The sequence below is a fragment of the Labrus mixtus genome, chromosome 24, assembly GCF_963584025.1.
Source record: "Labrus mixtus chromosome 24, fLabMix1.1, whole genome shotgun sequence".
Taxonomy (NCBI): Eukaryota; Metazoa; Chordata; class Actinopteri; order Labriformes; family Labridae; genus Labrus; species Labrus mixtus.
In genome coordinates this window covers 5,106,640-5,133,257 of record NC_083635.1, presented here as the reverse complement: position 1 = coordinate 5,133,257, position 26,618 = coordinate 5,106,640, and the positions used below count along the sequence as shown (strand labels likewise).

Below are 26,618 nucleotides of genomic sequence, written 5' to 3'. Positions count from 1 at the left end.
CATATTCACATCCACAATACTGCAAAAGAGTCCACATGATGTGGAACAAGTTACACAGAAAGACTTATGGCACTGCTTGAGTTAAGAACACAAAAGCATTCTCCTAACAACTCCCTCTATTTGTAGCCCAAACATCCTAAAATATTGACATTAATCAATATTTAATGTCAGATTTATCATTTCAAAAGTATTTCAGAATGATACTCTCAGTTTCAAAGCTCTCACAGGTGTTGTTTTCATTCTTTTCCTCTCGGGGTGAACTGTGACCGCTCTGTCACTGCAGAGTTTCTGCTCAGTGTGAGGCTGTGTGACTATGAGAACCGCTCGGCTTGATTGTCAGTTTGGCTCTTTGGTTTAATCCAGAGATATGAGCAAGAAAATGGTGGTGGATCGGAAAGTTCCTGGTTGTGAGGTTACTATGGGATGTCTGAGTAAAACGTGAGGAGGATTCAGGGTGAACGATCGTGATGGAAAACACTTTCTCTCTGTTCTCATATGCAAGCTCAAAGTCTGTGTGTGTGACTCTCATTCATTTGGTAACACTCTCTCTCTCTCTCTCTTTATCTGTCTCACACACACACACACACACACACACACACACACACACACACACACACACACACACACACACACACACACACACACACACACACACACACACACACACACACACACACACACACACACACACACACACACACACACACACACACACACACACACACACACACACACACACACACACACACACACACACACACGCGGGGGTCATCGCCACATCGTGTAGGTAAACATGAGGAGGTCCTCTGTTAAACATTAATGCAATTATTTTCTACCCATGAAAACAGGTCCAAAAAATGGGGGAAGCAAATAAGACTTCAGTATTTGATCACTTTCTCAGGACATTATGTGGCTGATGTAAACATATCTTTATGTTTTCAAATGTTTTAAATTTACCTATTTCCCTCCTATTCCCTTTGAATTTTTCCCTTTTCTTTTATTATTTTCATACAATTTTCTGCAGCAAAACTGTCTTCATCAAAATGAAACATTGTCCCCTCCTTTTTGAAAACGGTAACTCTTTCTGACAACCAAATGCATGCACTGTCACTCCTTCCTTTTTTTGGCCTTAAAGGCAGGAAACTGGGATTTTTTTTTTAGCCCATTTACAGTTTTTCCCATAAACCCCATTCCGTTTGAGTTTTATTTTCTCCTCCACAGGTATGCACACTGTCCTGCACGCATATAAGTTACCAACCTACAAAATGGCAACACCCAGGGCGCCATAGCACAAATAGGTCACAGCATTTAAATCGCGTTTTAAGTGGGGAAATAAAGTTTGCCTTCAGTGGCAATGTCTATGCCAAATAATTGGCAAGGGATCGTTAGAAAAACGGGGCCCGTTTGCTTCTCCGTGAGACGTCTTTTGCACGGAACACACATCTGTCTCCTCAGGGAGAAATATTATATTTCTCTTTTAATATTTATCTCTAATAGATGTGTGGTAGCATGCCACGGCTGCAGAGTGCTTCAAATAATTGTGTAACTTCGTGCAAATGCCGATAATTCTCGTGCGTAATTAAGGTAAGAGGAGGGATGCTGGATAAGTGGCGCTGAGATACTGCAGCTCTCAAACTGAGTGTCCGCTGATATTGAATACGGATTAAAACAGGAGGAATTCCGTATCAGCTTTGAATGACCTCGTTTGAAAGATGAGGAACACAAAGAAATAAGAAACTGACTTTGAGCTTTAGAAGCGCTTTTATTTATCGTTTTAAAATCGCGTTTTTCATCAAATGGCCCGCACAGACATGAGGCGCACATGCACACATTCCTCTGCATCAACCCTGCAGGTTTGGCATATTCTCTTCTATCCATCAAGTCCACAACCAATTCGCTTCAAACTGATAAACAATATACAAAAAGGTAGAAAATGATATAGTTCCACTTTTTCTCGGTATTTCCCCTTTTACTTTCGTGAGATTTCCTCCTGCCTCCAACACTTCTCTCAGTAACACTTTCATAATATTACCCTCCAAAAAAAAAAGTGTTTTATAGAAATGAACAGTATTACATATTTTTTTATCGATCAATCTACTACCTTCAATTTAATTTTGATCATCTGTTGAGCGCGTGAGGCACACAGGACGCGCCATTGAGCGGACAAGTGTGTGTAATAAGTCTGCCTTTTATTGTACCTGCGCACTCATTATGGAGAGAGCGCTGAATCAGAGTCATTAGTGAGTCCTGATACTAAAGGAACGTGCGCCTTCATTCTGCATTACAATGCAACAAACTAACAACACCTATCCTTTACAATTTGGTTAGATTTTTTTTTTTTTTTTTACATCTGTGATATAAATAATTTCATTTAAACCGTGACAAGAAATCTGTGTTTTTAAGCAATACATCGAAATTCGGTGCAGGATTTAGGACTGACTCATCAAACAGCCATCTACACTAAAAGGCCTCAGTGTGTAGTTTTTAAAATACGCTTTCACATGGAAATTTTGTTTGTCTTATTCCTGCAAAGGGGTTTGATTTTCATCTTTAAAATGAAACATGAGAGACACTGACAAGTCCCCGGTGTGTCCGTGTCCGTGAGTTCCTCGCAGCTCGCTGGGCTGCCTCACTCTGAAGTCCAGAGAAGAGGTGGCTTCTCACCAGGACTGTCATATATTGACATTATTTTTCAGCGCTTTGGGTAACTTTCATTGACATGGTCTGCACAGTTGCGCACGAGTGTTTCCAATTACGCACACGCAATGAGAACAACATAAGCCACAAAAGACGATGATTTTTATAGTTTCAAAAAAAGAGGAACGAAAGGAAACAGATAAAGTTTAAACCTGCTTTTATTATAACACTAAATAGTCATAAAGCTGTTACAGTAACACAGGTTAAAAACATGCAAACAGTTAAATAATTCCTATTTCAACCATTGAAGTTGTTTTGATTTCATCATAAATTAAGAGGGTACGAAATTAACTGTTTTATCCTTTACATTGAACATGTTTTTGAATGACAAATGGTGTTTCATAAATAAATCCTAATAAACACATAAATTAGACTGTTAAATTTGAACTATAATTTTGGTCCACAAAGTTGTTTTTTTTGCAGCTTCTCCGCTTATGAGAAAGAGCAGATTTTCAGTTTACCCTCCGCTTCATCCTCTGCTCCTCTCTCCTCCCTCTCCCACTCCGCTCTGCCCGTGCGCTGATTTCGGGGAGCTCCTTATAAATAAAATCCAGCGTCCCCGGCTCCTCTTCCTTATTGGTCAGGTGGAGCCGTTACCTCACTCCGGGGCGCGTCACGCAGCGTCTTCACGTATCCTTCACGCGTGTCTCTTCTTGTTTCTTATTGAGAGTCTTGCCGTCGGTCGGAGGGAGAAAAGCGGGATTGTCAGCGAGCCGAAGAGAGTGCAGGGAACGGACCGGGGTGCGCTTGATACTCAACACTTCCCATCCCGGGAGGAGAGCGGCGCACAAGAGCAGTCTCTCTCTCACTCGCTTTCTCTCTCGCTCTCACACACACTTTCTCTATGTGTCTCTCTCCCGCACCCATACACACTCACGGACGCCCGCGCGCACGCACGCTCTTCATACGTCTCCACTTTGCCGGAGTAAATTACGGCATTGATCTTAACGGCGAGTGCGGATCTGTCTCTTGTGTTCGTGCTTTCTTCGACGGAGCGACTTGGAGAAACGGACAGAGAAGTGAGTAGATCACCTATTATTTATAAACTTCATTATTATTATGACTCGTGGGCTTTTACAGGCTGTATGAGTGTGTTTGAGTGAGTGTGATCGTGCTCGCTCTAACTTTACTTCCACTGTTAGTTCATGGAGCGGGTTTATCCTCGTCGCATATCGCGGATCCGGATGCTTTAGTTGGATTTTGGAGTGCTTTTCGAGACCTTTTTCTGCTATTACTAACTTTCTGCGGTGTGATCTCGGGCTGCTTCAGCGTTTTACCGACAAAAGATGTGGGGACTAATCCACCCAAAAGTCTGTTTGAAATTAAAACGAGGTTTGGTTGTTATCTGCTTTACTTGCTTTTTGCTTTTTGCCAGAGTCCAACTCGCGTTGATTTACGCACCTGTCATTACTTTTGGGTTTTGTGTTAGCTTTTAAAAACGGCTAACAAGTCATTCAGTAGTGGCGAATTTATAAATATTAACTTTATTTTGCCATCTGTTAAAAAACAACAACTATGATTTAGATGAAAATGTCCTCCTATTTCAACATGAGGTTCATCTTCAAACATATTTTACGATCTGTAGTCAAGTGCATTCAGCCTTGTTCCCAAAGAAGCTACTGACACTTCACACATCAATCTACCTTTAACATTTGTCTCTTTCCATGACCAAAACTCTCCACTGCTTAAAGACAACTTCATACGAGAAATAAAGGATGGAACTGTATGCAGTGTGTGTTATCAAATGGACTTTAGTGTCCTAAACATGGACTAGTTCTCGTTTAGACTCTGACAAACATCTTCGTCCAGATCTGCCGTTCGAAACTCCGTGCGTAAAAGTCTCCGGTCAGCAGTGTTCTCCGCTCAGAGCGCACAAGAGGAGGAAAGATCCAGCTCTCACTGAAGCAGTCAATAATAAAGTCGTTTTTAAAGTTCCTCTTATAGACGGACGAGGTAAAGGGTGGGCTAACTTAGCCCTCTTCATATAAGTAAAAGTTATAGATGCTTATTTTTAATATGAGACTGAACTAAAAGTGACTTCAAGATATACTCAACATCATTTTTCAGACTAATATAATTAAATGAGCGTCAGCAAACAAACACTAGTGACTAGAAAGGTGTATTTTACGGCTACTCATCTGTGACTTCCTATTTCACTTCTCAATTGTAGTGAAATTGTGTTATTTGTGATCTCCACATTCACATTAAAACACTACTTTCTGTTTTAATACAGTGACCACAAACACACACATACACACACTCTCACATCTTCTTTCAACGCACACCTTTCTCAAACATCTTTAAACACACGAGTGATGAAGGTTTTTGGACTCTGAACTTGTTGATTTAAATCTCTTGTATCCTCTGTGAATTTTTAGTTTGTGGTATGTTCCCCTCCCGTCCAAAGATAAGGCGATGAAGGAGTTTCATCGTAGGTTGTCGTTTTATTTTATTAACTACGATGGAAAGCTGTTGTTTTTATTCCACCGCTGTACTCTCAATTTGACCTCACACACACACGTTTCAAAACAAGCCCGTTTTGGAGTTCTTTGGACCCCCTAATCTAAACTGTTTGTCCTTCACTTTTTGAGTCTCTGTGTGTGTGTGTGTGTGTGTGTGTGTGTGGGAGAGAGAGAGGGAGAAAGAGAGAGAGGAACCAATAACGCAAACACAGAGTAATGTGTGTATGCATGTACCGTACGTGTGAGAGTGTGTATCTGGGTCAGTGCCGGGCTCTGTGCTGAGGGCCGGGTGTTTTTTTCTTCGTCTACAGCGTTTCGACTGACCCCTCTCCTCTGCTTAGAAAGTATTTCATTAGGTAATGGCCGAGCAGGAACACAACAGTCTGCTTTGTGGGCTTAAAGAAAAGTATCTAGTTTGTGCCGCTGATTCAATCAGTTAGTGCATTTGTACATTTTCTGTATCTCTTGAGAATCTGACTGTCCTATTAGTTTTTTTTTTAATGAATTGTAATGCTGAACTCTTGTGATCAAAGGCAGAGCTCAAACAAACTGTTGTAGGAAGCAGCTTTAATTTGTGAAATATTTCCATAGTCTTGACCCTGAAATCCCTTGCAAAGCAGATGCAAACATGTAACATGGAAAACGCTGCCTGTACACACGTGTAATAGGGCACAAGTGCAAACAAATGTTCCACTGTTCATCCATCTAGAACTGGCCTACTGTAGACTCTTTTTGGGTTTTATTTGTGTCTTTTGGATTTGAAAACTAAATGATTGAGAAAAATAACAGAAAATGATTGCCATGACTTGTGCAGTAAATTCATCACTGGCCTGAGCTTTGTGTTTCTTTAGAGAAATACGTGATGAATGTTTTGTTTTCTTGCAGTTTCAGTATTTCTGTGCAGTATGTATCAGTGAATGCTGTTTGGTTATTTGGATGGGTATGATGTTGACACTCTGACAGCCCACACTGCTCATATCATTTTCTCTTTCCAGAGAATCAAGAGAGTAAACTTGACCCTTTTTACGGTGCTTTCACCACCACCACCACCACCACAGGTGTCCCTCTCTTCACTCAGACTGGATAAAATATATTAATGTCTTAAAATAAGAAAAACCAAGACTTGAATATGCAGCAATCTGAAAGAAACAGCTTCAATCCCAGTGGCCGCAGTTATAGAAATTTAACTTTTTCAAAAACACAAAGCTCAAGAAGTTCTAATACCTTGATATGTGGTGCTTTTATAAATGTAAGATAAGTACTTATTTCATTCAAATTATGAAAAGTCGTACAAAAGCATGCAAAAAAATAATAATACACCCATATGAAAGATATTTCAGCTTTTTATCCTTTAGAGTTGATGAAATCCCTCTGACAAGAAGAGAGAACCTGTCTATTCTTCACAACTCGGCACAAGATGCAGAAATCAAGGTTACTGCTCAGGGGACAAAGAGGAAATGGGAAATTATTTTAGTTATAACACGTAACTGTTACTTCTCTGTGGGAATAGCTCCTTGAACTATTTCAAGAGAGTGTTTTTTACTCACTAGTTTCCTTGGCTTTTTGTCAAGAGATCTACAAAAAGTTATTGACTTTGTTTCAGAGAGGTTTATTAATGTGGCTACCCTTATTTCACTGTGTAAGAGTCTGATGTATTACAAGCCACTGAACACCGATGATCAGGTAAACTAACAGTTTTTAATTATTTAGATATCACTCTATGACTTTTAATACGGTACAGAGCAACTTTATCAAAAATATGGAAAATAAAGCCGACCTTTTCAATGGTTTGGTTTCTCTTGAACAGAAAAAGGGGAAATCATGCTTTGCAAAATTCTACTCTAATTTTGGGAAAGAAAACTGTCAAAATGCCATTTCTAGGTAATGTTTAATAAAATGATTTTGTGCTTTTCTGTGTTTTTCTTGTCTAGGTAACTCCTCTTATACTGAATGTCTGTGAGGACCCTTTGTCATGTTCGCTTAGCTCCCCTGCGTGATGCCTGATCATGACAGCACCTCACTCTTAACCAGACAAACCAAGCGCAGACGTGTCGACATCGGGGTGAAAAGGACTGTGGGTAGCACGATATTCGGCCGCTCCAGGGAGACCCTGCTCGACAGCATGAACCAATCGCACTGCATCGACCAGGACGGAGACTGCTCTTTGGTCGCTCACGGCCACGGCAGCGCCAACGTTGACGGGGAGAAGTCAAATGTTCTAAGGAAGTTGCTGAAGAGGGCAAACTCGTACGAAGACGCCATGATGCCTTTCCCTGGGGCCACCATTATCTCTCAGCTACTGAAGAATAACATCGGAAAGAATGGAGGGAGTGACTCAGGCTTTCAGGTAAACACACATGTACACATGCAGTTACTCATTAAGTCACTTTTTAGTTGCCATTCCATTGAACCTTTGTTTTAATTCAGTATTCTTGTCCTCAATCACAGGGGAGTGGAGCTTTGTCCAGCGGAGGTTCAGAGATCCAGGCGGAGGATGCTTGCAGCAACTCCTCTCATGACCGGGACAGCCCCTCTGACTGCCTCTCTCCTGGGCCTCCTCACGCCCCTCCATCGTCGTCCTCCTCCTTTGGGCGTCCGCCTCCTGCTTCTAGTCTCAACACCCACGCTCCCTCTCAGCAGCCCCTCGCGCTCTCCTCCTTCGACCTGGACAGGCTATCAGACGAGCACCTTCGCGCAAAGCGGGCTCGCGTTGAGAACATCATCCGCGGTATGAGCCACTCCCCGCTGGTCAGGCCCAACGCCGGCGACCACAACCAAGAAAGCAACCGCGAGAATGAGAACAGCAGCAACAACAGCAGCAGCAGCAATGACCACCGAGGAGATGTCAACAGCCACAACACCAGCAGCCACAACCACAGCCGGGGCGACAGGCCTTCTTCCCTGCTGAGCTCTCCAGGTTTGCGAGGCGGCGTGGTCAGCGTTGGCGAAGTCTACAGGGAGAATAAGAGAAAGCAGCGGCTGCCGCAGCAGCAGCACAGCTTCACCCAGCTGGTGTGTTCCAGGCAGGAGCAAAGGCAGGAGGAGAGACGGCAGCTCAAACTGCAACTGGAGGACATGCAGGTTGGTAGTGAATAGCATGAATAGCTGCTTGAAAAACACTGAGTTTCAAGGACTATGAAGCAAAGTCAAACCTATTCAAGAAATATATACCTGCTGTCCTACTCCTTGCCTAGACTGAGACTAAATCTGTTACAGAAATTCATTTATCTTGTCTCTGTGGAATTCATTCAAAACAGGACAAGAGTTGAGATACAACCTTTTTTTTTTAGTAGGGTACATTTGATCTTAGAAAAACTGCTAAAATGCATATCCTCTTTAGTGAATTTATGGTAAAAGCTAACCTTGACTATTTTGACGTTCTCCTCTGTCGATCAGAAACAGCTGCGCCAACTCCAGGAGAAGTTCTACCAGATCTACGACTCAGAGACCGAGGAAGAGGAAGACAACGGCGAGCCAGACCGAGGAAGAGAAAGAGAGGAGGATGGCAATTTGTCAGAGGACAGTATACGCTCTGACGGCCTGGAAGAGAGGCACCGAGACAGAGGGCGGCATAGCCATGACGACCTATCAGAGCTCGACCCGGGCCTGTTCCTGGATCGGGCCAGAGCCCTCCTCCGAGAGCAGGCCCTGATCGATGGTGAGTTGGAGGAAGATGTGGATGGCAGGGAACAGGAGGAGAGGAATGGAGCAAAGGTGGTGAAGAGGAGAGGAGCAGGAGGAAGGCAGTTAGCAGAGACGCTGAAACAGGAGCTTAACTGTGCCGTGTCGCAGGTGGTCGACACGGTCGTCAAGGGCTTCTCCTCGCCAAAGCAAGCCGTCAGCCGCCATCGTGGCTGCCACAGTAGCACACCGGCTGCGCCCTCCTCGTCCTCCAACTCATCCTCATCATGTCCTCCGCCCTTTGGTCCCCTCCCCTCTCTTACTCCAGACTCACGCTTTGGTGGTGGCGCCCTGACCCTAAGTCTGAACGGCGACGGCAGTCCTACCCCGAACTACCATTCCTCTAACCAGAGGCTGCACTGCTTCGGCGATGTGATCGTCCCGAGCCCGCTGGATTCATTTGGTGGTTTAAGTGGCAGACTGAGCGGTATTCCAACGCCCAACGACCAAACTGAGGCACTGCCGCTGGTGGTGCGAAAGAGTAGCGGAGGTGGGGGAGAGAACACCAACCCCTCTCTCCCTCCTCCTCCTCACCATCCCTCCCTCCACCCTTCTCCTCTCACAGCCTCGCTCGGGTTCAGCCCGCCATCATTTCGCCACCCGTTCCCTCTTCCTCTTATGGGTTACCCATTTCAGAGCCCCCTGGGGCCGCACGGAGGACACGGGTATCCACCAGGGCCCAAGGACCATCATCGGTCCTCCCCTGATTCCATGGACATGACCCGGGAATCCATCAGCCTCAGAACCAAAATGGCGTCCCTAGGAGGAGGCCATCTCAGTCACCACCACCATCACCACCACCACAGGCAGAGCTCGCCGAACCAACATGGGCCAGAGGGTCTGTCCTTGTCCCTCATCAAGTCTGAGTGTGGGGACCTGCAAGACATGTCCGACATATCGCCCTACTCAGGCAACACCGTATCCTTACACCTGTGAAGTTGTATGTGTGTGTGAGTGTGACTTCTCTTGAATTTAAAAGTACCTAAAACCTCCAGATTGGAGGTCATCATCACCATTTTAAGAATATATTTACGCCATGTTTAGGTATAAGTCTCACTACATTAACAAGATATACATGAAACATACTAATTAAAAACTGGTCTAAGGATTCAGTCCATAAAAATAACATGATTTCGGGCACTTGACGCTATAGAAATGCACTTTCTTAGTGTGCTTGCGTGCGGATATCAAATGTAATGTCTCAAACTGCCGTGCACAAAAGGAAATTACAGCTGCTCTGAAGTGGAAAGCAAAATAACATTTTTGGTGCAAAAATTTCAGGAAGAGATCAAATATCTAAAAACATCTGAATACCTAATTTTATACGTTTTAAATTGTCACCGATCTTCTGCTACTACACAAAGCGTTAACGGCATTAAAATGAATGTTCAGTGAACAGAAAACATTTGTTTCGTTAATGTTATCATGTTTTAAGCCGGTACAAAAACTTAAATGTAGAGTATAATTAGGACAGTTTGTCACTTTTGGGATACTTTTTTATTTAAATCCAACATCTCAGATGTCCTTCCTTTTCTTTAATTGATTCGATCTTATAAATTAAATTAATAAATATTATGTTGATTATTAAGTAAGTAGTGTCTCAAATACTAAAATTAAAAGAAATGTAAAATTCATAAAAAAGAACAGCCATATTTTTACAATCCTGTTTGACATTAATTATACTTCCTTGCTCCACAAGAGTCACATTTCAAATGCAGTCAAACGCACTGAGACCACTTAGAGACAGCAGCAGCGGGCAGCCGCCGAAGAAAGTCTTTAATATCAATTAATCTGCATTAATTGGTTCCTCTTTTTTCCTCGCTGAGTGGGGAAGATGAAAAGGGGCGCGATGGGTCTTGCAAGATGGGGAAGATTAAACAGGTCGCACGCTGCTCTCTCAAGCTCTTTTAAGTCTGTGCAGCAGGTTGTGGTGTTTAAAGGTGCTGAGAAAGGCTAGTGAGTCTCCTCTTGATCACACACACACACACACTCTCTCTCACTGTCTGAGACACTCTTGTACCGTTAGGTTCTCTTTCATCACAAAGACTTTGTACATAAACGCTCAAAGCAAATCATATTTCACTGTGTCTGTGTGCGTTTGTGTGTGTGGGTGTGGGCTAAGACCTTGTACATAGGAGCTCAAAGCTAATCATATTTCAAAGAGCGAGGGAGAGGCACAGGTGAATGCTTGGCTTTATTGATGGAAGCTTTCTAAATGTGAGCGTTTAGAGGGTTTGTGTGCACGTGTGGGTGCACATTACGGGGAGTGTAATACCTAAAATACACACTTGCATCTTTTAGAGGTTTGAGCTACTTTTCTCCCCTCCCTCTCCTTGTGGAGCTCTCCTGCTCACTTTCCTTTGCTGGCCTTCGCTTGCTGTTGCTCGGCAGCTGTGTGTGTCCTCCGTTTCACGATGCACAAACACACACATGTGCACAAGACGCGCACTCTCTTTTTTCAAGGCGTGTTCACATGGACAGGTGTTTGCAGGTAGCTGTTTATCTTTTTTTTCCCCCCTAACCTTTCATATGAAGAGGGCTTCTCCCGAGCCAATACGGAAGCACACACTTTGACTCACATGTTCATACAAACAGGCGCGCGCACACACACACACACACACACACACACACACACACACACACACACACACGCTTGAAGAACAAAGTGAAAAGAAAAATAAGACTTTGAACCTGACAAATAGGAACTCCTTGCAGCTGTGATGTGGGATGTGATCACAGTGTCGTCTTCAAAGCCAATTTAGATGTTGCTTTAATTAAAAAAAAAGAAGAAATATTTGACACGTCTCTTGATCCAGCTGAGCCGTTTCATTCCAAAATGCTTTTCAATTCATTTGAAGAAGAAACAAAGTCTTTGAAATGGGACATTAGTATTTCAAAGATGCTGACCACCCTTCAAACCTCCCTTCTTTTATTTCACAGGTTGAAACAATACAAAATTGCTTTTCTTTCATTTCATTTTAATAATGCTTAAAAAATTAAGTCAATTCACTTTAATTAAGAAAATATCTTTCTTATTATGAATTCAGTCCATTTATTCACTTCTTTTATTGCACGATAACTTTTGAAGAAATTGTTCAAATACAGCTTGTACTGAAATATTAACCATTATAGTGGGTTGACAAAAACGTGTTATATTAAAATAAGTTATTCAGGGAGATAAAAGCTTCCCCAATGTGAACATTTGCTGCTTTTCTCCCATTTATCTCAATTTAAATGGAAGATTCTTGGCCAAATTTGGTTCATGAAAATTGTGGATTATATTTTTATTTGACAATTTTCAGATAATTTCTTGACTAAATGATGACTCGATTAATTTACCCACTGCTTTGATATGATTCCAGTGTATTTGTAAGCGGTTTTCATAGGCATCATAAGTAATCAAACCTTATTATGAGGTCACGATAATCATTGACCAATACGTTTGACTGCGAGCTGAAGAGACACTAAAATAAAATAATCAGTTTGATCCATCCAGATGTTAGGATAAGACCTTGGCTCAAATGTGGTTATATAAGGACGCTTTGAAGAACGTTAAAATAACAAGAAATAAGTCTAATGTGCCCCTAGTCTTCAGACGATGAAACACACCGACTGTTTTAACGTTGAGCCTTCTTCAATGAGTATCATATCAAATGTAATAATTTAAAAAGAGAGCACCGTTATGTTTTTGTTGTATTGTCTAAAATAATTTCTTCATTTATATACAATAATTAATCCAACATGTGCACTTCAAATATGTAGCTTTAACCACGTTTCCTATGAGGTCTCCTCCTTCGACTGTTCTTTGGTTTGATTGTGTTTGTTTTCTTGTTCTGTCTCGTTTGATTTACATAGTAGGAGCTAAATGGTGATGGTGCCGGTTGATTTAAGGCTTCAAGAAAGCCTGGCAGTTAGGTTAAAGTGTTTTGCATTGATCACACACACAAAAAACAGTCACACACAACCCCCCCCCCCCCCCCCTCTCTCAGGTCTGTGTATCTTTAATCCTTTGTACAGAGCTGAGCAGATGTCCCCCATTCATTTATGAATCTATCCCCCCTCCCCATCCACTCACAAACACACACACACACCTGGCAGCAAGGTCAAGTTACAGCTGATACAGTGAGCCCTGCACAAAACACACACGCATACACACACAAACACAGATGAACATCAGGTTGATCACACACACCAATAGGAACATCAGCGGTAGCTTTGTTTATTCACTGACTCCCTTTAGCTACTATTATACACACACACACTTTTTTCTTTTTTTTCATTATATTGGCTTCACACTGTTTACTCTGAGTCATGTTTGTGAGGTTGAGTGTGTCAGTGTGCTCCAGTGTGTGTGTGTGTGTGTGTGTGTACATCAGTCAGTAGAAAACCATCTGCAGAAACAGAACAGAGTGTCTTACCTGCTCTAACACACACACACACACACACACACACACACACACACACGCAGCAGTGACAGGTTGGTATGAATGTTAACTAGGTGATGGTGTTGTTATTGGGTGAGCTGACGTATCTGCAGCTGAATGAATGATGGATGACAATGAGAACACAAAGTGAACATTGTTGATATCATGGTATCACGCTCATGATCAACATGTAGTCAGACTACTTTTTGTGTTAATGTTGGTTAGTCTTTATTAAAGTTTATTTTTGTCTTTAAATTATAGTCTAGGAGTCACAATTGTCAAAAGGGTTACATTTTCATTAAAATGAGGGCTAGTGTGTTCGTCCATTAGATAATGTTTTACCTCTGTCCACCACACCTGACTAATAATATTTAGCTCTTTAAAGTTGACAATGAAAGCAGCTTTGTGTCTTTTAGCTGCTGCTGTCTTGAGTAGCCTGCGGTGTTTTTGTTGCAACGGATTTAAGACTTTCCAGCGTGCGGTGATTTTGCTTGAGGACTGACGCTGTAAAAAAACGCAACACCTCAAGACGAGTGAAGAAACTTATTGGGGGATACATTCCTCGCTTTTTTTTTGAGTACAAAAACACAGAGCAATGTTGACTTCCTGTTCTGTGTCTGAAGACAATTCTGAGTTATGAGCTGTAGCAGCAGGGTGAAGCAAAAGTGGCTCTGTACTGTAATTAAACAGGTTTTATTTTAAAGTAGGGTTGTTTAACCTTCGATGTGAGACAAGTCAAAATGAATAGTTTTGATACTTGATGCCTCGGCAAAAACATCCAAACCTGAGTAACTTCCTTGTTTTGATTGTTCAACTTGAAACAAACAACGTAAAGAAAAATGTACTATGGCAGACTTGAATGTCTAAAAAGTCCTTCTGTTTTTCTGTGGTGAAGCTATTCCCTCTCTCTGATGCTCTCCTCTCCCTCTCTAGCCATATCGGGCCCCTGGGGTTTCTGTACGAGTGTGTGTACGCGTGTGTGTTTGTCTGTGTGCTAATTGACCTTGCAGGGGGTTCCATTGATTGCCTCATCTTCTCTGATAGATTATAGGGCTGTTAATGTGGTGGGGAAATGGCAGCGTGGTGGGGCACAGCTGTTGTCACACACACTCTCTCTGCGTCCCTGCGACCGGGGCCTCCTCCGCAATTATTATTTTCCTTGTTGAGACGGTGGGATGCACACTCAGGCTGCAGAGATGCACGAGTAGATGTGGGATTTGATCCAAAGCCAGCAGGCGCTCCAGTTTGCTTTTGCTTTGGGTGTAAAGTGGCACGCCTTCTAAAGAACTGGTTCTCTCTTTTTGTTTTCTGTCATTGTGTTAAATATGCGCGCTGTCACCCTCCCGACTTTTACTGGAGGGGTCAGTCCTCGACGCTTTGCTATTTTCTAACACTCAGGGATGCATAAGAACAACATACTCTTTTGCAAGATGTCTTCTCATTTATTCTAGCTGAAGCTGCTGACCAAACACGTGCAAGAAAAACTATTTCTCCTCTCAGAGGATGCATGCCAGAAACTCAATAAATAGACTTGACAATGAAAATGACATTGTTTCAAATGTATTCACTTTTACTTAAACATGAACTAATGTCAAGTTCATGATCAGTTGGGTGGTGCCTGTTTTTAGGTTGATAGTTGACCGTTTGAAGGTTTGGCGACACTCCCATTCTTCACCAGTACGATCGAAATCCAGAATTTAAGAGACAAAGTACTTCATACTTTACAAGCTTTTTGCAGCATATAATGGTGATTGCTGCTTTAGTACAGACAAAAATAAAACAGTAAGATGTTATGAAGGGACATTTTAAGGTGATTAAAAGGTCTTGGTGAAACGAAAGACCCCTGTTTCCTTAACAAGCTGTACTTCAGATTCAGGAGGGCTTATCTCCAAACCACCTGAAGAAGGCCAAGCTGATGTTCTTCTACACCCGCTACCCGTCCTCCAACATGCTCAAAATTTTCTTCTCCGACGTCAAGGTAAGACTTTCACCTGTTTTGTTTTTTAATTCTCCCCATGGTTTCTCTTGTTCTTTTTTATCAACCTCTTAGATTTTGTTCTTTTTGTCTCTTTTCTGCGCCATATCTTGTAACATAAATGATCTCTTCGTTATGAGCGTGATGCGTTTATCAATCCAGAGATTGTAGGAGGTGAAGTTTAGAGCAACTCAATAAATGACAAATTAACCTGTGCAGTCACTGAAAAGCAGAACATGAGTGAATATAAAACATCTTAGGGTCCAGCAACGGTGAGAAGACAATGGAGAAGTCACCTCCACCTGCTTTAATCTTACAAGCTCTTGCTTTTTCAAAACTACCGAGAGAGAAGGTCGTATTACTGCATTGTGAGTACCACTTTGAGATTACACCGACAATGAACATTTGAAGAGAGGTTTGAAGAAGTGACTCATAGCCCGAGTAGAATAGACGAGCGAGGTGAGTAGAGTTGCTTTGACTGTGAGGGTGAGGATGAAGATGAAAGACTTCAATGGCATCTTAAGAATCACATCGGAAAAATCACATCGGGGTATTTTTAGACGACAGATTGGAAAATTAAGTTGTTGTGAACAGGTGTATGTCTTTGTGCTTTTAGATATGGTTACACTTTGGTTACAAACTCTCTTATGACTTTTGTGCACTTTAATTAGTTTGGTTTTATCCAGTTTTGTTGCTTTTGTGTGTTTTCCGTTATTCGGTATACATGTGTGTCTGTAGGAGGCCGTGCAGCACAGATGGGTGCTCCAGTCTGTCACGTCTTTGCAGCATAATTAGAGTTTCTGGCCTTAATCGGCCCGGGGTTGGAGGGAGGGGTTTTAACGCCCACTTTCCCTCTCTCACACACACATACTGTAACACCCCCTCCCCAACATACACACACACAGACGCACACACAAGCCCTTTCACTCTCACTCTCACCAACATAAAGCAAGATGTTCAACTTTTATTTCAGCATTGAAAGCAGACAAATAACTTCAGTTTAATTTGACGGATGATGGGATGCGCAGGTAGTGAAGGAAAGTTAGTTAAGAGAAAAAGGTGGAGAGTGTGTGTGTGTGTGTGCGTGTGTTGGGGGGGGGGGGGTGTTTGAGAAAATGACAGAGGGAGCGAAAGGAGGGGAGGACAAACAAATGAAAGAGAAGACAACAGAACAACAGCTTTAAAAACAAAGGCGCTGATTGTTTTGTGTTTACAGGCTGCAAAGTGATTTGCAAAAGGAGCATACGGCTCCTCTACGGATTCAGGACGCTCTATTCAAATGAGCGCACACACACACACACACACACACACACACACACACACACACACACACCAGCTGCCCTTTGGCTCGTATCTGTGGTGACCACTTCCTCGTGGTAGTGCCACATCCTCACCCGCTGCCATGGCAACAAGGGACACCAGGTGCTAGGCAAACACAAGGTTGCTAAGCTTACCTGCTCCCAGGAAGAGTGAGTGTGATTAACTGGGAGTCCCTTTAGAGATGAAGAAGGAGCCACAGTAAATCAGATACACCTCTGTGCGGTGTAACGGAGAAAATGCTTCTGTATAAAATGCAACTTTTAAAAATCTCACAGACAAAAAGCTTCAGACTTCAAAAATCGTACATGTAGATAAATTATCTTTGTTGTCGTTCTGAAATGCTGCCAATCTTTTAAAATCTGCAACCTTTCATTTCTCTGGGTAAAAGAGGATATCATTTGAATAGCAAGGCATGCCAAAATAAAAGATTTAAATAACTTTCAGACATAAACTTAACGTTCAGCTTGGCAACGCCGCAATTTGACGACTTAAAATGAGGCAGAACTCGACTTTGTTTGCTGCTGTTAATCACCTCCTCCTTTTGGCTTCATTTAGCTTCTTTTTGGTTCCTATACCTCGGCGGCGACGTCCATATTGAGAACGTCCGTCTGACACTAGTGATCGGGGAGCTTTGCCCTCAGAGATTTAAACCACAAAGTAATGCTTCTGTGGTACATTATCAAATCACAGCTGCTCAAGTAAAGTTAGAGAGTGGAAAAAACAGCCAATCAGAGCGCGGACAGAAGGAAAAAGTGAACATGAACCCTATTAAAAGTCAGTCAACTCTTATAACCATTAAAGATCTTATTTTAGGACAAATAGTCACATCATGTCGCTATACATAGTTTAACTTTAAAGGATAAGACTGATAAAAAATAAACTTTTCTCATCATAAACAAATTGCTGATTATTGTTTGCTTTTAACCACCTGAACATGTAAATGTGAAAGAGTCGGACACAAATGTAACATTTTTTTTTTTTTATGCTAAATTAAAAAACAAAACAGCAGATGTTAGTCTATTTCTGCGGGGACTATTTTCACATGCGGAAGAATACACATTTGTCGCTTTAGTGAGAATTTATGGCAGCGTGGTGGTTTTATATGGGATTGACTGAAAATACAGTGCAAGTGTTCATTGTAATGCCCAAACATGTCACGCAGTGCAACAGTGTGACTCATTGATGTGTTTTTAATAGTTGGTGGACACAATGGAGCTCTATGACACGGAGGAGGACAAACTTATAACCGCAGACAACAACCACAAACTCTTTGTTCTTCTCATTTGTTTTTTAACAAAAAGAAGAAAATCATCTTATTGTTTAAGACATTTCTGGTTTCTTATTATTCACATTTTATGCTAATAAAGGTCTATAGTGAAATTGAGTTTTAATTGAGTTGTAATCCCAGATAATCCAGCGTATCTCTACGTGGGAGGAACTCTTCACATATTACTTCGCTTAATAAAAAAATGAATCATGAATAATCCTGTTTGTGATGAGCGAGGCTGTTCTTTTCAAGGCATCCGTGTGAGTGTATGGGTGTGTGTGTGTGTGTGTGTGTGTGTGGGTGAGACTGAGTGGGTGAGAGCGCCCTGTTGCTGTCTGCCTGTGTGTGTCCTGTTTCATTGTCCCATTGCATTCATTACCCTCATTATTACCATATTTCCAAAATCCGGGTCAATGTCTCCGTCTCTCTTTTTCTTTCTCACCCTCTATCTCTTACTCCGTCCCCTCCCCCCCCCCCCCCCTCCTTCCAAGGGGAACAATAAGTAGCATGTGTTAGGAGGATCAGGCAGATTCACTGTAAGGGAATTAGGGCCCTGAATGGCTCCCCTAATTGGACTTGAATGGACTTTGTCTATGGGAAACTGGTTCTTAAAGATGAGCCTCTTACGCACAATGGCCGCCTCGCTTCGTGTGGGAAGTGGGTTGAGGCGACGATCTTGTTTTACACACATGAGCGAGCACGCACACACACATAAACACACAGGGGGATCTTAATTATGTAGTGAAAGCTCTTGCCTTCTGACCAGACAATCATATATGTTAGCACGAGACGCTGAGGTGGCTGCCGTCTCGTCTTGAGAGAGTCAGTGAGAGTAATTAAGACCTTGTTAAGACCCGAGGAGTTAGAATTAATTAGACGCTCGCGGACTCGCACACACTCTCACTCGCGGGTTCCCTGCCAGCTTACACTCACTCTCTCTGACACACACACTAAACACGAAGGAGCGACACATTTATCACCGGGGCCCCGAAGACTCTCGCCTTGAGAGGCTGAAGCGAGATGTCGATGCCGCCGCCTCCTCAGCAGGAATCAATTAGTCCAACCCGCCTCTCAGCCGTCTTGTCAATTAGAGCTACACCGCCAATTTAGAAACGCCAAGATATGAACATGCAACAGCTCAGTAACTGAATGACACTAAAATGATTAACGACAAAGTGTTTGATTCTGCTGGATGACAGAGCCTTTAAATATTATTCACACACTGAGCAGGCAGGACATGCGTTCATGTGAAGGTAGAGATATTACACATTATACAGCGCTGCTTTTTTTTTGTTAACCCAATCTTTTAATTAAAAATGTATAAAAATAACTGACATATGGTTGTTTGCAGGCTCTTTGACTGATATTTTAGAGCTTCCTAAATCACTAATCACTACACTATGGGGCAAATAACGTCTCATCCTATAGTTTAAAAAAACATCTCAAAGTTTTGTTTTCCACATCCATGATGCACAAGACATACGAGCCAGCAAGCAGTTATTGTTTGTCTCTGAGTTTTAGCTTGAATGTTGTCACTTTTACTGTGACCAAAGGCCAACACTTACCTCTACTGCTCAATCATTCGACTGAGATCAGGCGAGGAAGCAGAAAACTATTCCTCTCAATTCACTGAATGGTGAGTTACAACAGGCGATACTGATTATATCAAAGATAAGTGTGAGCACATACACGCAAGGCTGGCTCAAAGTAGCCTACTTTTGGACAAATTGCTAAATTGAGCCAACAACTGCTGCTGAACACTGATCCTCAACAGCTCATACTTAACTCCCACAACTGGCAAAAGACATCCCCGGACAAAATGTAACACCTGCAGCTATAGATACTTGACCAGCAGACAACACCAATGCAAGGTGTAAACAACCTTAAAAGCTGCTGTTGTACTATTTCTATGATTGGTTATAAAAAAGGATTGCATACTATTTGTGATGCTGAATCACAACCAATTCAACCAAATCTCTCTAAAATTGTCGGATGGTTACAGTTACGTACTTAAGGTTAGAGGGCAAGTGTGTATTTTGTTTTCCATTGGCTTTTAGGTAAAATTATTATTCCTTTAGTTTGAGGATTCAACACTTTGCGGTTATGAGGAACAACATTACCATTGAAAAGCTTCCCAATCAAATTTTTAAACAATCGACTGAAAACTCAATTTAACCAATAGTGTTATGGCGACCTATAATAAGTTAGATTCTATTTCTGGTTCGTGTCACACAAAAAATGAGTCTTCTTAAATAACTACAACCTATACAGACACTGTCGACAGAACACCTATGTGTACGTGATTTTATTATCTATGCATGACATTGCCAAATGACCTGACAACACAACAACTCTCCCGCAGTGTAAAGTGTCACAGAAAGCAGAAATGTGCCCAAACACAATTTGAAAAAGTTCCTGCAGCAGCTATTCTTACAGGAAACCTTCAGCGTTACAACTCGTACGTTTATGTCGATTGTGCACATTCACACTGTCCTCTCCAAAATCTGCCGAGCTACGAGGAATCTGGTTGAAGTGGGCAGATTCTTAAAGGATGTGTGTGTTTGCCCTTCCAATGCTGCCCGAGGGCGCTGACAACAGTCGCCATCAAGGGAAGGAGAGAGGGGGTGAGGCTCTCTGACACTTTCTCTGACACTCTCTCTTTCCCCCCTTTTGGTTGTAAACAGAAAATGGCATTCCTCAAGCTCAGCATTTTGGCCCCCCTACCATTCTCTTTCTGTCTTTTGTCTCTTGCCTCTCTTGTTTTCTTTTTTGGTTTGTGCTGATTGTGATGAGCGGGACGAGACAGACGGTGGGTGGGTGGGAGGGCAGGTGGTCTGATGGCTGCATGTTTGCATGTGCGTTTGTGTCCTGTCCACATGTGAATCACGCATTTGAAATATGCCCAGTGGAATTGAATTGTGAGGTTAGAGAACGCTCAAAAGTTAAAGACTGAAAATGTCACGATGTTCAGCTTGTCCAGCTGTGGTTTGTCCATAATGAGCACCGGAGGAACGAAATATTTTAACATAATTTCAAACGAGCCAGAGATGGAAAAGTTCTGTGCAGTTTGCATCAAATGCTCTATAGACAAATGTAGTCATGTCACAGACAGTCTGATACATGCAAATCCATGAAACCATTCTACATTTGTGCTGCTGATATCTATTTCCTCATTTGCAAAATCATTTGTCATAAGTTATGAAGAATCATGTTGCAATTTGAGTCTCTGAAAGACACATAGTGCACTTCAGAAAGACAGAAAAGACATCAGATGATGAAGTCTTCTTCGTGGCCAACAGAAGAACTGCAGGATTTACCTGCAATACACCACTGAAAAATGTAGTGTGAAACAACTGATAGGACTGCAGATATTTATTTTTAGCATAAAAATAGAAATGCCCTAAAATATTGGAACTCTCAGGAGGCAGGATAGCATAGCGGTTATGTCGCACACTCTACATACGGAGGCTATCGTCCTTTGAGGGGGGCGGCTGGACTCAACCTGCGTCTCCTTTCACGCGTCTCATACCCCACTCTCTCATCCCTCATCTCTAAACACTGTCCTATCCATAAAGGCTTAAAGCCCAAATATAAACTTTAAAAAAAAAAACATAGGACATTTGTTATGGTGATGGTACACCGATTACTCCGTAGGTTTATAAAATACCAGAAAGTCATGCAAAAAAGGTCCAACATGACATCTTTTAAAGTATTTTATGTTATTCAGAGCAGCGGTCTTAAACGTAAAGATTCAATAACTCGTGTAAAAAAAAGTATTCACAATATCTGAGACTTTGAAACCAAAGATTTGTGTTATATTCACTTTAAAAATGTACTGATACAATTTGGTCTTCTATACCGTCCTCTGTTTTTCTTATCTTTCCAACAGGAATGATAAATCTAAAACAACGTGTAAAAGTATTTCTGTGGAGCAAAAAGCCGTCTTATTTGTTTAGACATCTTTAGAACCTGATCTACACATATATTGGTATAAAGCCTTATCATTTTCTTTCTTTATATAAGGGCTGATGTCAAGTGTTTTGAGATCATTTACATTTTTGCTATCTGCTGTGTGAGTTTTTTACATTATGTATATGCTGTTGTGTGGTTTTAGATGGACAGTTGCTGTGTGTGTGTGTGTGTGTAGCTGTTAATTGCTGAGTTATCATGTTCATTTGTGCATTTTTTTGTGGGTCAAACTCCCCCAACCATAAGTACACACACACATATTTTCCCTCCTGTCACTATGCTCTGTAAAACATACTCTCTTTCTCTGTTGCAACACACACGCGCACACACACACACACACACCCCCTCCCAATTATGCTCAATTATGTCACCCCTCTGACAGTTCCTGAAAAAATATCTCGTTCCCCCTCTGTCATCCTCGACTCGTCTCTCTCCCTGCATTCCTTTTTTTATTTAACCTCCCTCCATTCATCTCCCTCTCTCTCTCTCTCTCTCCCTCTCTCTCTCGCTCATCCCTTGTTCCTGTGAGACAATGTCTTGCAACAATACCGAGCTTAATCTCCGTATCAAAGCCGTTTTTCCCCTTCACTGAACACACACACATACACACACATACATGCACTTTCACTGGGCTGTCACATGTGTTCTGTTTCTGCATGTTTTGTTTCTTAGCAGGAAGAGATGAAAAGTAGGCACCATCACACATCAATACAGAGCTGCTTAGTTACAGACTTCACAAAACCTAATAAAAGGCCATTTACTCCAACCTGCAGCCCTGACATGCTGAAAATAAACACTTTCATTTGCTTGATTTGGTGTTCTTCTGTTTTCAACAAAACACATCCACCAGCATCTCTACGATTCACTGACTGAATTTTTACCACAAACGTCTCTCCTGATTAACCTTCTCTTTTAATATCTGTTTCTTCTTTCCACTCTGTATGTTGACGCTACTCAAACAAGTCAAATATTCCTGAAATTCAGAAAAAAAAAACAGTTCTGTAGGTTTAACTACAGTAAAGGTTTATTATTTTCTGCAGACACTGTTTGTCTATGTCCTGTGCTATAAAGCCTGCAGGGCAGGAGTAGTGTTTAAAGGGAGATGCTTTAATGTTGCTTTAGCTTGGGCTCAACGCACATGATGGCACGATAATAAGATCATATTTGGGTCATTCTTGTTTGATTAGGGAGGCTTCCTAATCAATCTGATAAAGACCTCAAGTGTAGACAGTATTTCAGTGACAAATGAGAAACTGAAATAATTTGGAAAAAATAACATCTATATGTGTGCGTGTCTTTGCAGAAACAAATTTTACAAGATGATGAGATGATTTAAGAGGTCTCTAAGAAGAATATAAGAACATAAGAAATGTCTCTATGCATACAGTAGTTTTTGTGCCATATTTTAAGAACTCATACTGAGGCTAAGCTCAAGTCAAATGTGATGACATATCGTCATGCAAATAAGCATCAAAGCAAACACGAGACAGAAAGCAACATTCAGAACTAAAACTTAATCTCTCAGAATCTGTTGGACCTGCGCCATCAGAAATACGTTTTTCTTTTTCTCTTCCTACATGCACGAAAAGTTTCACAATTGCAAAGGCTTCTGAATCCTGCAGAAAATCCCAACTATAAGCAAAACTTCCAAAGTTTAAAAGTACAAAATAATTCCTTCAATACAGTACTATTTTTCTATGTGACGCTATTTTAGTCAGAATACATTTATGTAATAAAAAAAATCTCTTTGCTACAGTTCAACCGCTGCATCACCTCCCAGCTGATCAAGTGGTTCAGCAACTTCAGGGAGTTCTACTACATCCAGATGGAGAAGTTCGCCCGGCAGGCCATCAATGAGGGCGTGACGGCTTCAGAGGAGATGTCGGTGGGCCGTGATGCCGAGCTCTTCAGGGCGCTCAACATGCACTACAACAAGGCCAACGACTTTGAGGTAAGACGAGCCACATGGCCGCTTTAAAAATGAGTTTAAGTGATGGTAACAGTTGAAAAAGGAAACTAGTGTAAAGTTTAGAGAAATTGCATCTGATGAACAGCTCAAGTTTTGGATAAATAGTTCAGTCAGTATGTAACTGATCTGAACATTTTTCTTTGGCTAAAAGGATTTCGTCATGGTCACAAATTTCTATCTAAATCGCTCATAGTGTAATTTTAAAACTTCCAACATTAACAGTTTCTCAGACCACACAAGTCTCACACACTCACACAAACGTCCTCTACCAAGTCAGCTGTTCAGAGCGCAACAGTCACCTCAGGATTCTGCTGAGGTGTGGATGTCGCAGTGTGTGTGTGTGTTTTTGTGTGTGTGTGTGTGTGTGTGTGTGTGTGTGTGTTCGATGAGGCGAAAGAGGACGCCGCTCGAGGCGCGGGTGTCCTTGTCAAAGCGATTTGCAGAAGTCACATTCTCCCCCTCACTTTTTCTCTCCCAATATTGGTCTGAGGGGACCTGAGGGCCCTTAAACTATTCAACGTAACATCAGCAGCATTTAGATGTCCATTAGCACACACCTCGACGCTGACACACACACACACACTTTTCTTTTTTGCTTAGGGAGAGAAATGTTGACGCTTAGTTGGAGCTTAAATGCACAAAGAGTAGAGATTTGCAGACACAACACAAACACAAACGCACACACACACAGACTTTAAGGTATCTGCTTTGGAAGAATGAATAGCGACGCTTTGCATCTTTTGCATAACAAGAGTCAGATAGCTTTTCACAGGTGTGTATGTAAAGAACCTGCACAGGAAACACACACAAACATGCAAATCTTCTGTGTGTTTATTCTTGCCGTACTTTAGTGGGGTTATTTTAGAGTCTTCAGGCTAAGGGTCAAACTGGGGTCAGGATTTTGAGAACGAGGCTTGCGGCTTTGAACGTCTTTACCCTTAAAGTAAAAATCTATTATTTTAAAACAGAGAGATAACCGTTCTTCAACCTGTAATACACCTTAATCTCTCCTCTCTTCCTGCATCCATTAGTCTCAGTTCATTTCAGTCCAATATGAAAATCAACTTCAAGATATTCGACACCAGAAACTGAGATAGGCAAAAATGTACAGTCAATAAGATACCTGTATAGTTTGAATAATGACGTGGAGACTTGCAAACAATCCCTGTTTGGACAACTTTTCCATGATGCTGCATTCAATCGTAACTCAAAAATCTGGGATGCATTCAATGTTAGAGAGCAAGCTACTATGATGCACACAGCTATCATAAGCCCAAGTTAATGTCTTCAGATTGTTTTGTTAAAAACTCAAGGGATAAAGCAACATAAGAATAAGAAAAGTGTTCAAATGTTGCACATGAGGGTAAAACCAAGGAATCTTTAATGTGCTTTCTTTAAAGTAGTTGGTTAGTTTTTTGCACTAGCCTTGCTATTGGCTTCATTTTTGTAAACAATTAAACCCCTGCCTGCAACAAGATCGGACTCACAGGAAACTACATTTTGCAAGCGTCCTGAGAGTATTGCTGCCCACAATAAAACATATCCTGTTGAAAATGGTCTGTACATGAAGTCAAAGGGCTAATTTGCAGCGCAGAACGTAGATTTCTTAGAATTAGACGATGCTGAATAAGGCTCGGGTTGAAGTACGTGTGTGTCCTTTGTTCAATGAAGCAATGATGTTTGCAAAGGTAGCTATACATTTTCTTCCTGTACTTTGTCCTCTTCTGTCCCTTCACCTCCCTCCTTCCACCCCGCCATCCTTTCGTCCGTCTGCCCTGAGGGAACATTACCGGCTAGGGACCCTCTCTCTCTTCCTCCCTCTCTCCGTCTCTCCCCCCTCTGTCAAACTCAGAGGCGTGAAACTGGAACCGCGGCCGAATCAGCAAGTCTCCCGACACACACACACACACACACGCAGAAGTCTTCTCCTTTAGCCAAATTTAGAATCATCAGAGTTCCACCTTGGTTTGTCCCCCATCACACACCTCCACTCCTCCCTTACTCCCTCCTTTCCTTTCTTCCTCTCCTCTCTACTGAATCTGTCCTCTGTTTCTTTGTCTTCTTTTCTCCTTCTCCTCCTCTTCTTTGGTATCTGTCTGTCTCCCTTTTCTCTTCTCGCCCTAACAGCTTTTATTTCTTCATAAAAATCTGCCTTTTGTCAAATTAGCGGTTTAAAAAGGCCTTTCAAGGTTAAATCATTTGCATATATTATGTGTTTCTTGTTAATCTTAGTCCACACTGTGTTCTTGGGTTTGACGACTGAAAAAAAAAAGCTTGCATCATTAGTCAACGAACACGGTCAGCATTTTAAATAGTCTTTGTCAATTACTGCTGTGGAAAGGTGAGTGTAATTTGTCCGGAGTTTTCTGTGTGTTGTCTCTACTATAGTTGGCGTAAACAGGCTTCAGTAATTACAGCAGCTTCATTAATTACCTCCTCCTCTCTCCACCCATTCTTTCAACTTTTCTTTCTTGTTTGCCTCTCTCTCCGTCCTCACCTTCCTCCCCGTTCCCTCGTCTCTGAAACTATTTTGTCCTAATTGCAGCTCTGCCCACAAACTAATGAGCAAGAAAAATAAAGGAGGCTGGAGAAAAGGGAGAGGAAACAGGGAATAGTCTTCAAATAAAGAGAGAAAGAGAGGGAAAACAAAAAGAGGCACGGAGGGGTTTTTTTTTTTTTTTTTTTTGCCAGGACACTCGGGGAAAGGTGTCAGCTTCTACCTTCTGCCAAGAGGAAGAGAAACATTTTCTCTTCTTTTATATGAAGAACAGATTGAGGAGTTGTTGGTGAAGGCTGCCAGCACAATGGGCATGGGACTCTTCACTTGGGTGTGTGTGTGTGTGTGTGCAGGGTT

At 41.9% G+C, this 26,618-nt stretch overlaps 1 protein-coding gene across 1 annotated transcript in view; it reads left to right on the top strand.

The window, feature by feature from the left end:
- Positions 1–3,253: 3,253 nt before the first annotated feature.
- The window catches only part of LOC132959375 (prospero homeobox protein 1-like), a 37,065-nt gene continuing 13,700 nt past the window's right edge, over positions 3,254–26,618 (top strand). The window contains exons 1-6 of the mRNA XM_061032321.1: positions 3,254–3,716; positions 7,091–7,506; positions 7,608–8,240; positions 8,556–9,758; positions 15,135–15,242; positions 23,552–23,746. Of these exons, the coding sequence (XP_060888304.1) occupies positions 7,156–7,506; positions 7,608–8,240; positions 8,556–9,758; positions 15,135–15,242; positions 23,552–23,746 (2,490 nt within the window). The 5' untranslated portion in view covers positions 3,254–3,716; positions 7,091–7,155. The remainder of the gene's footprint in view (positions 3,717–7,090; positions 7,507–7,607; positions 8,241–8,555; positions 9,759–15,134; positions 15,243–23,551; positions 23,747–26,618) is intronic.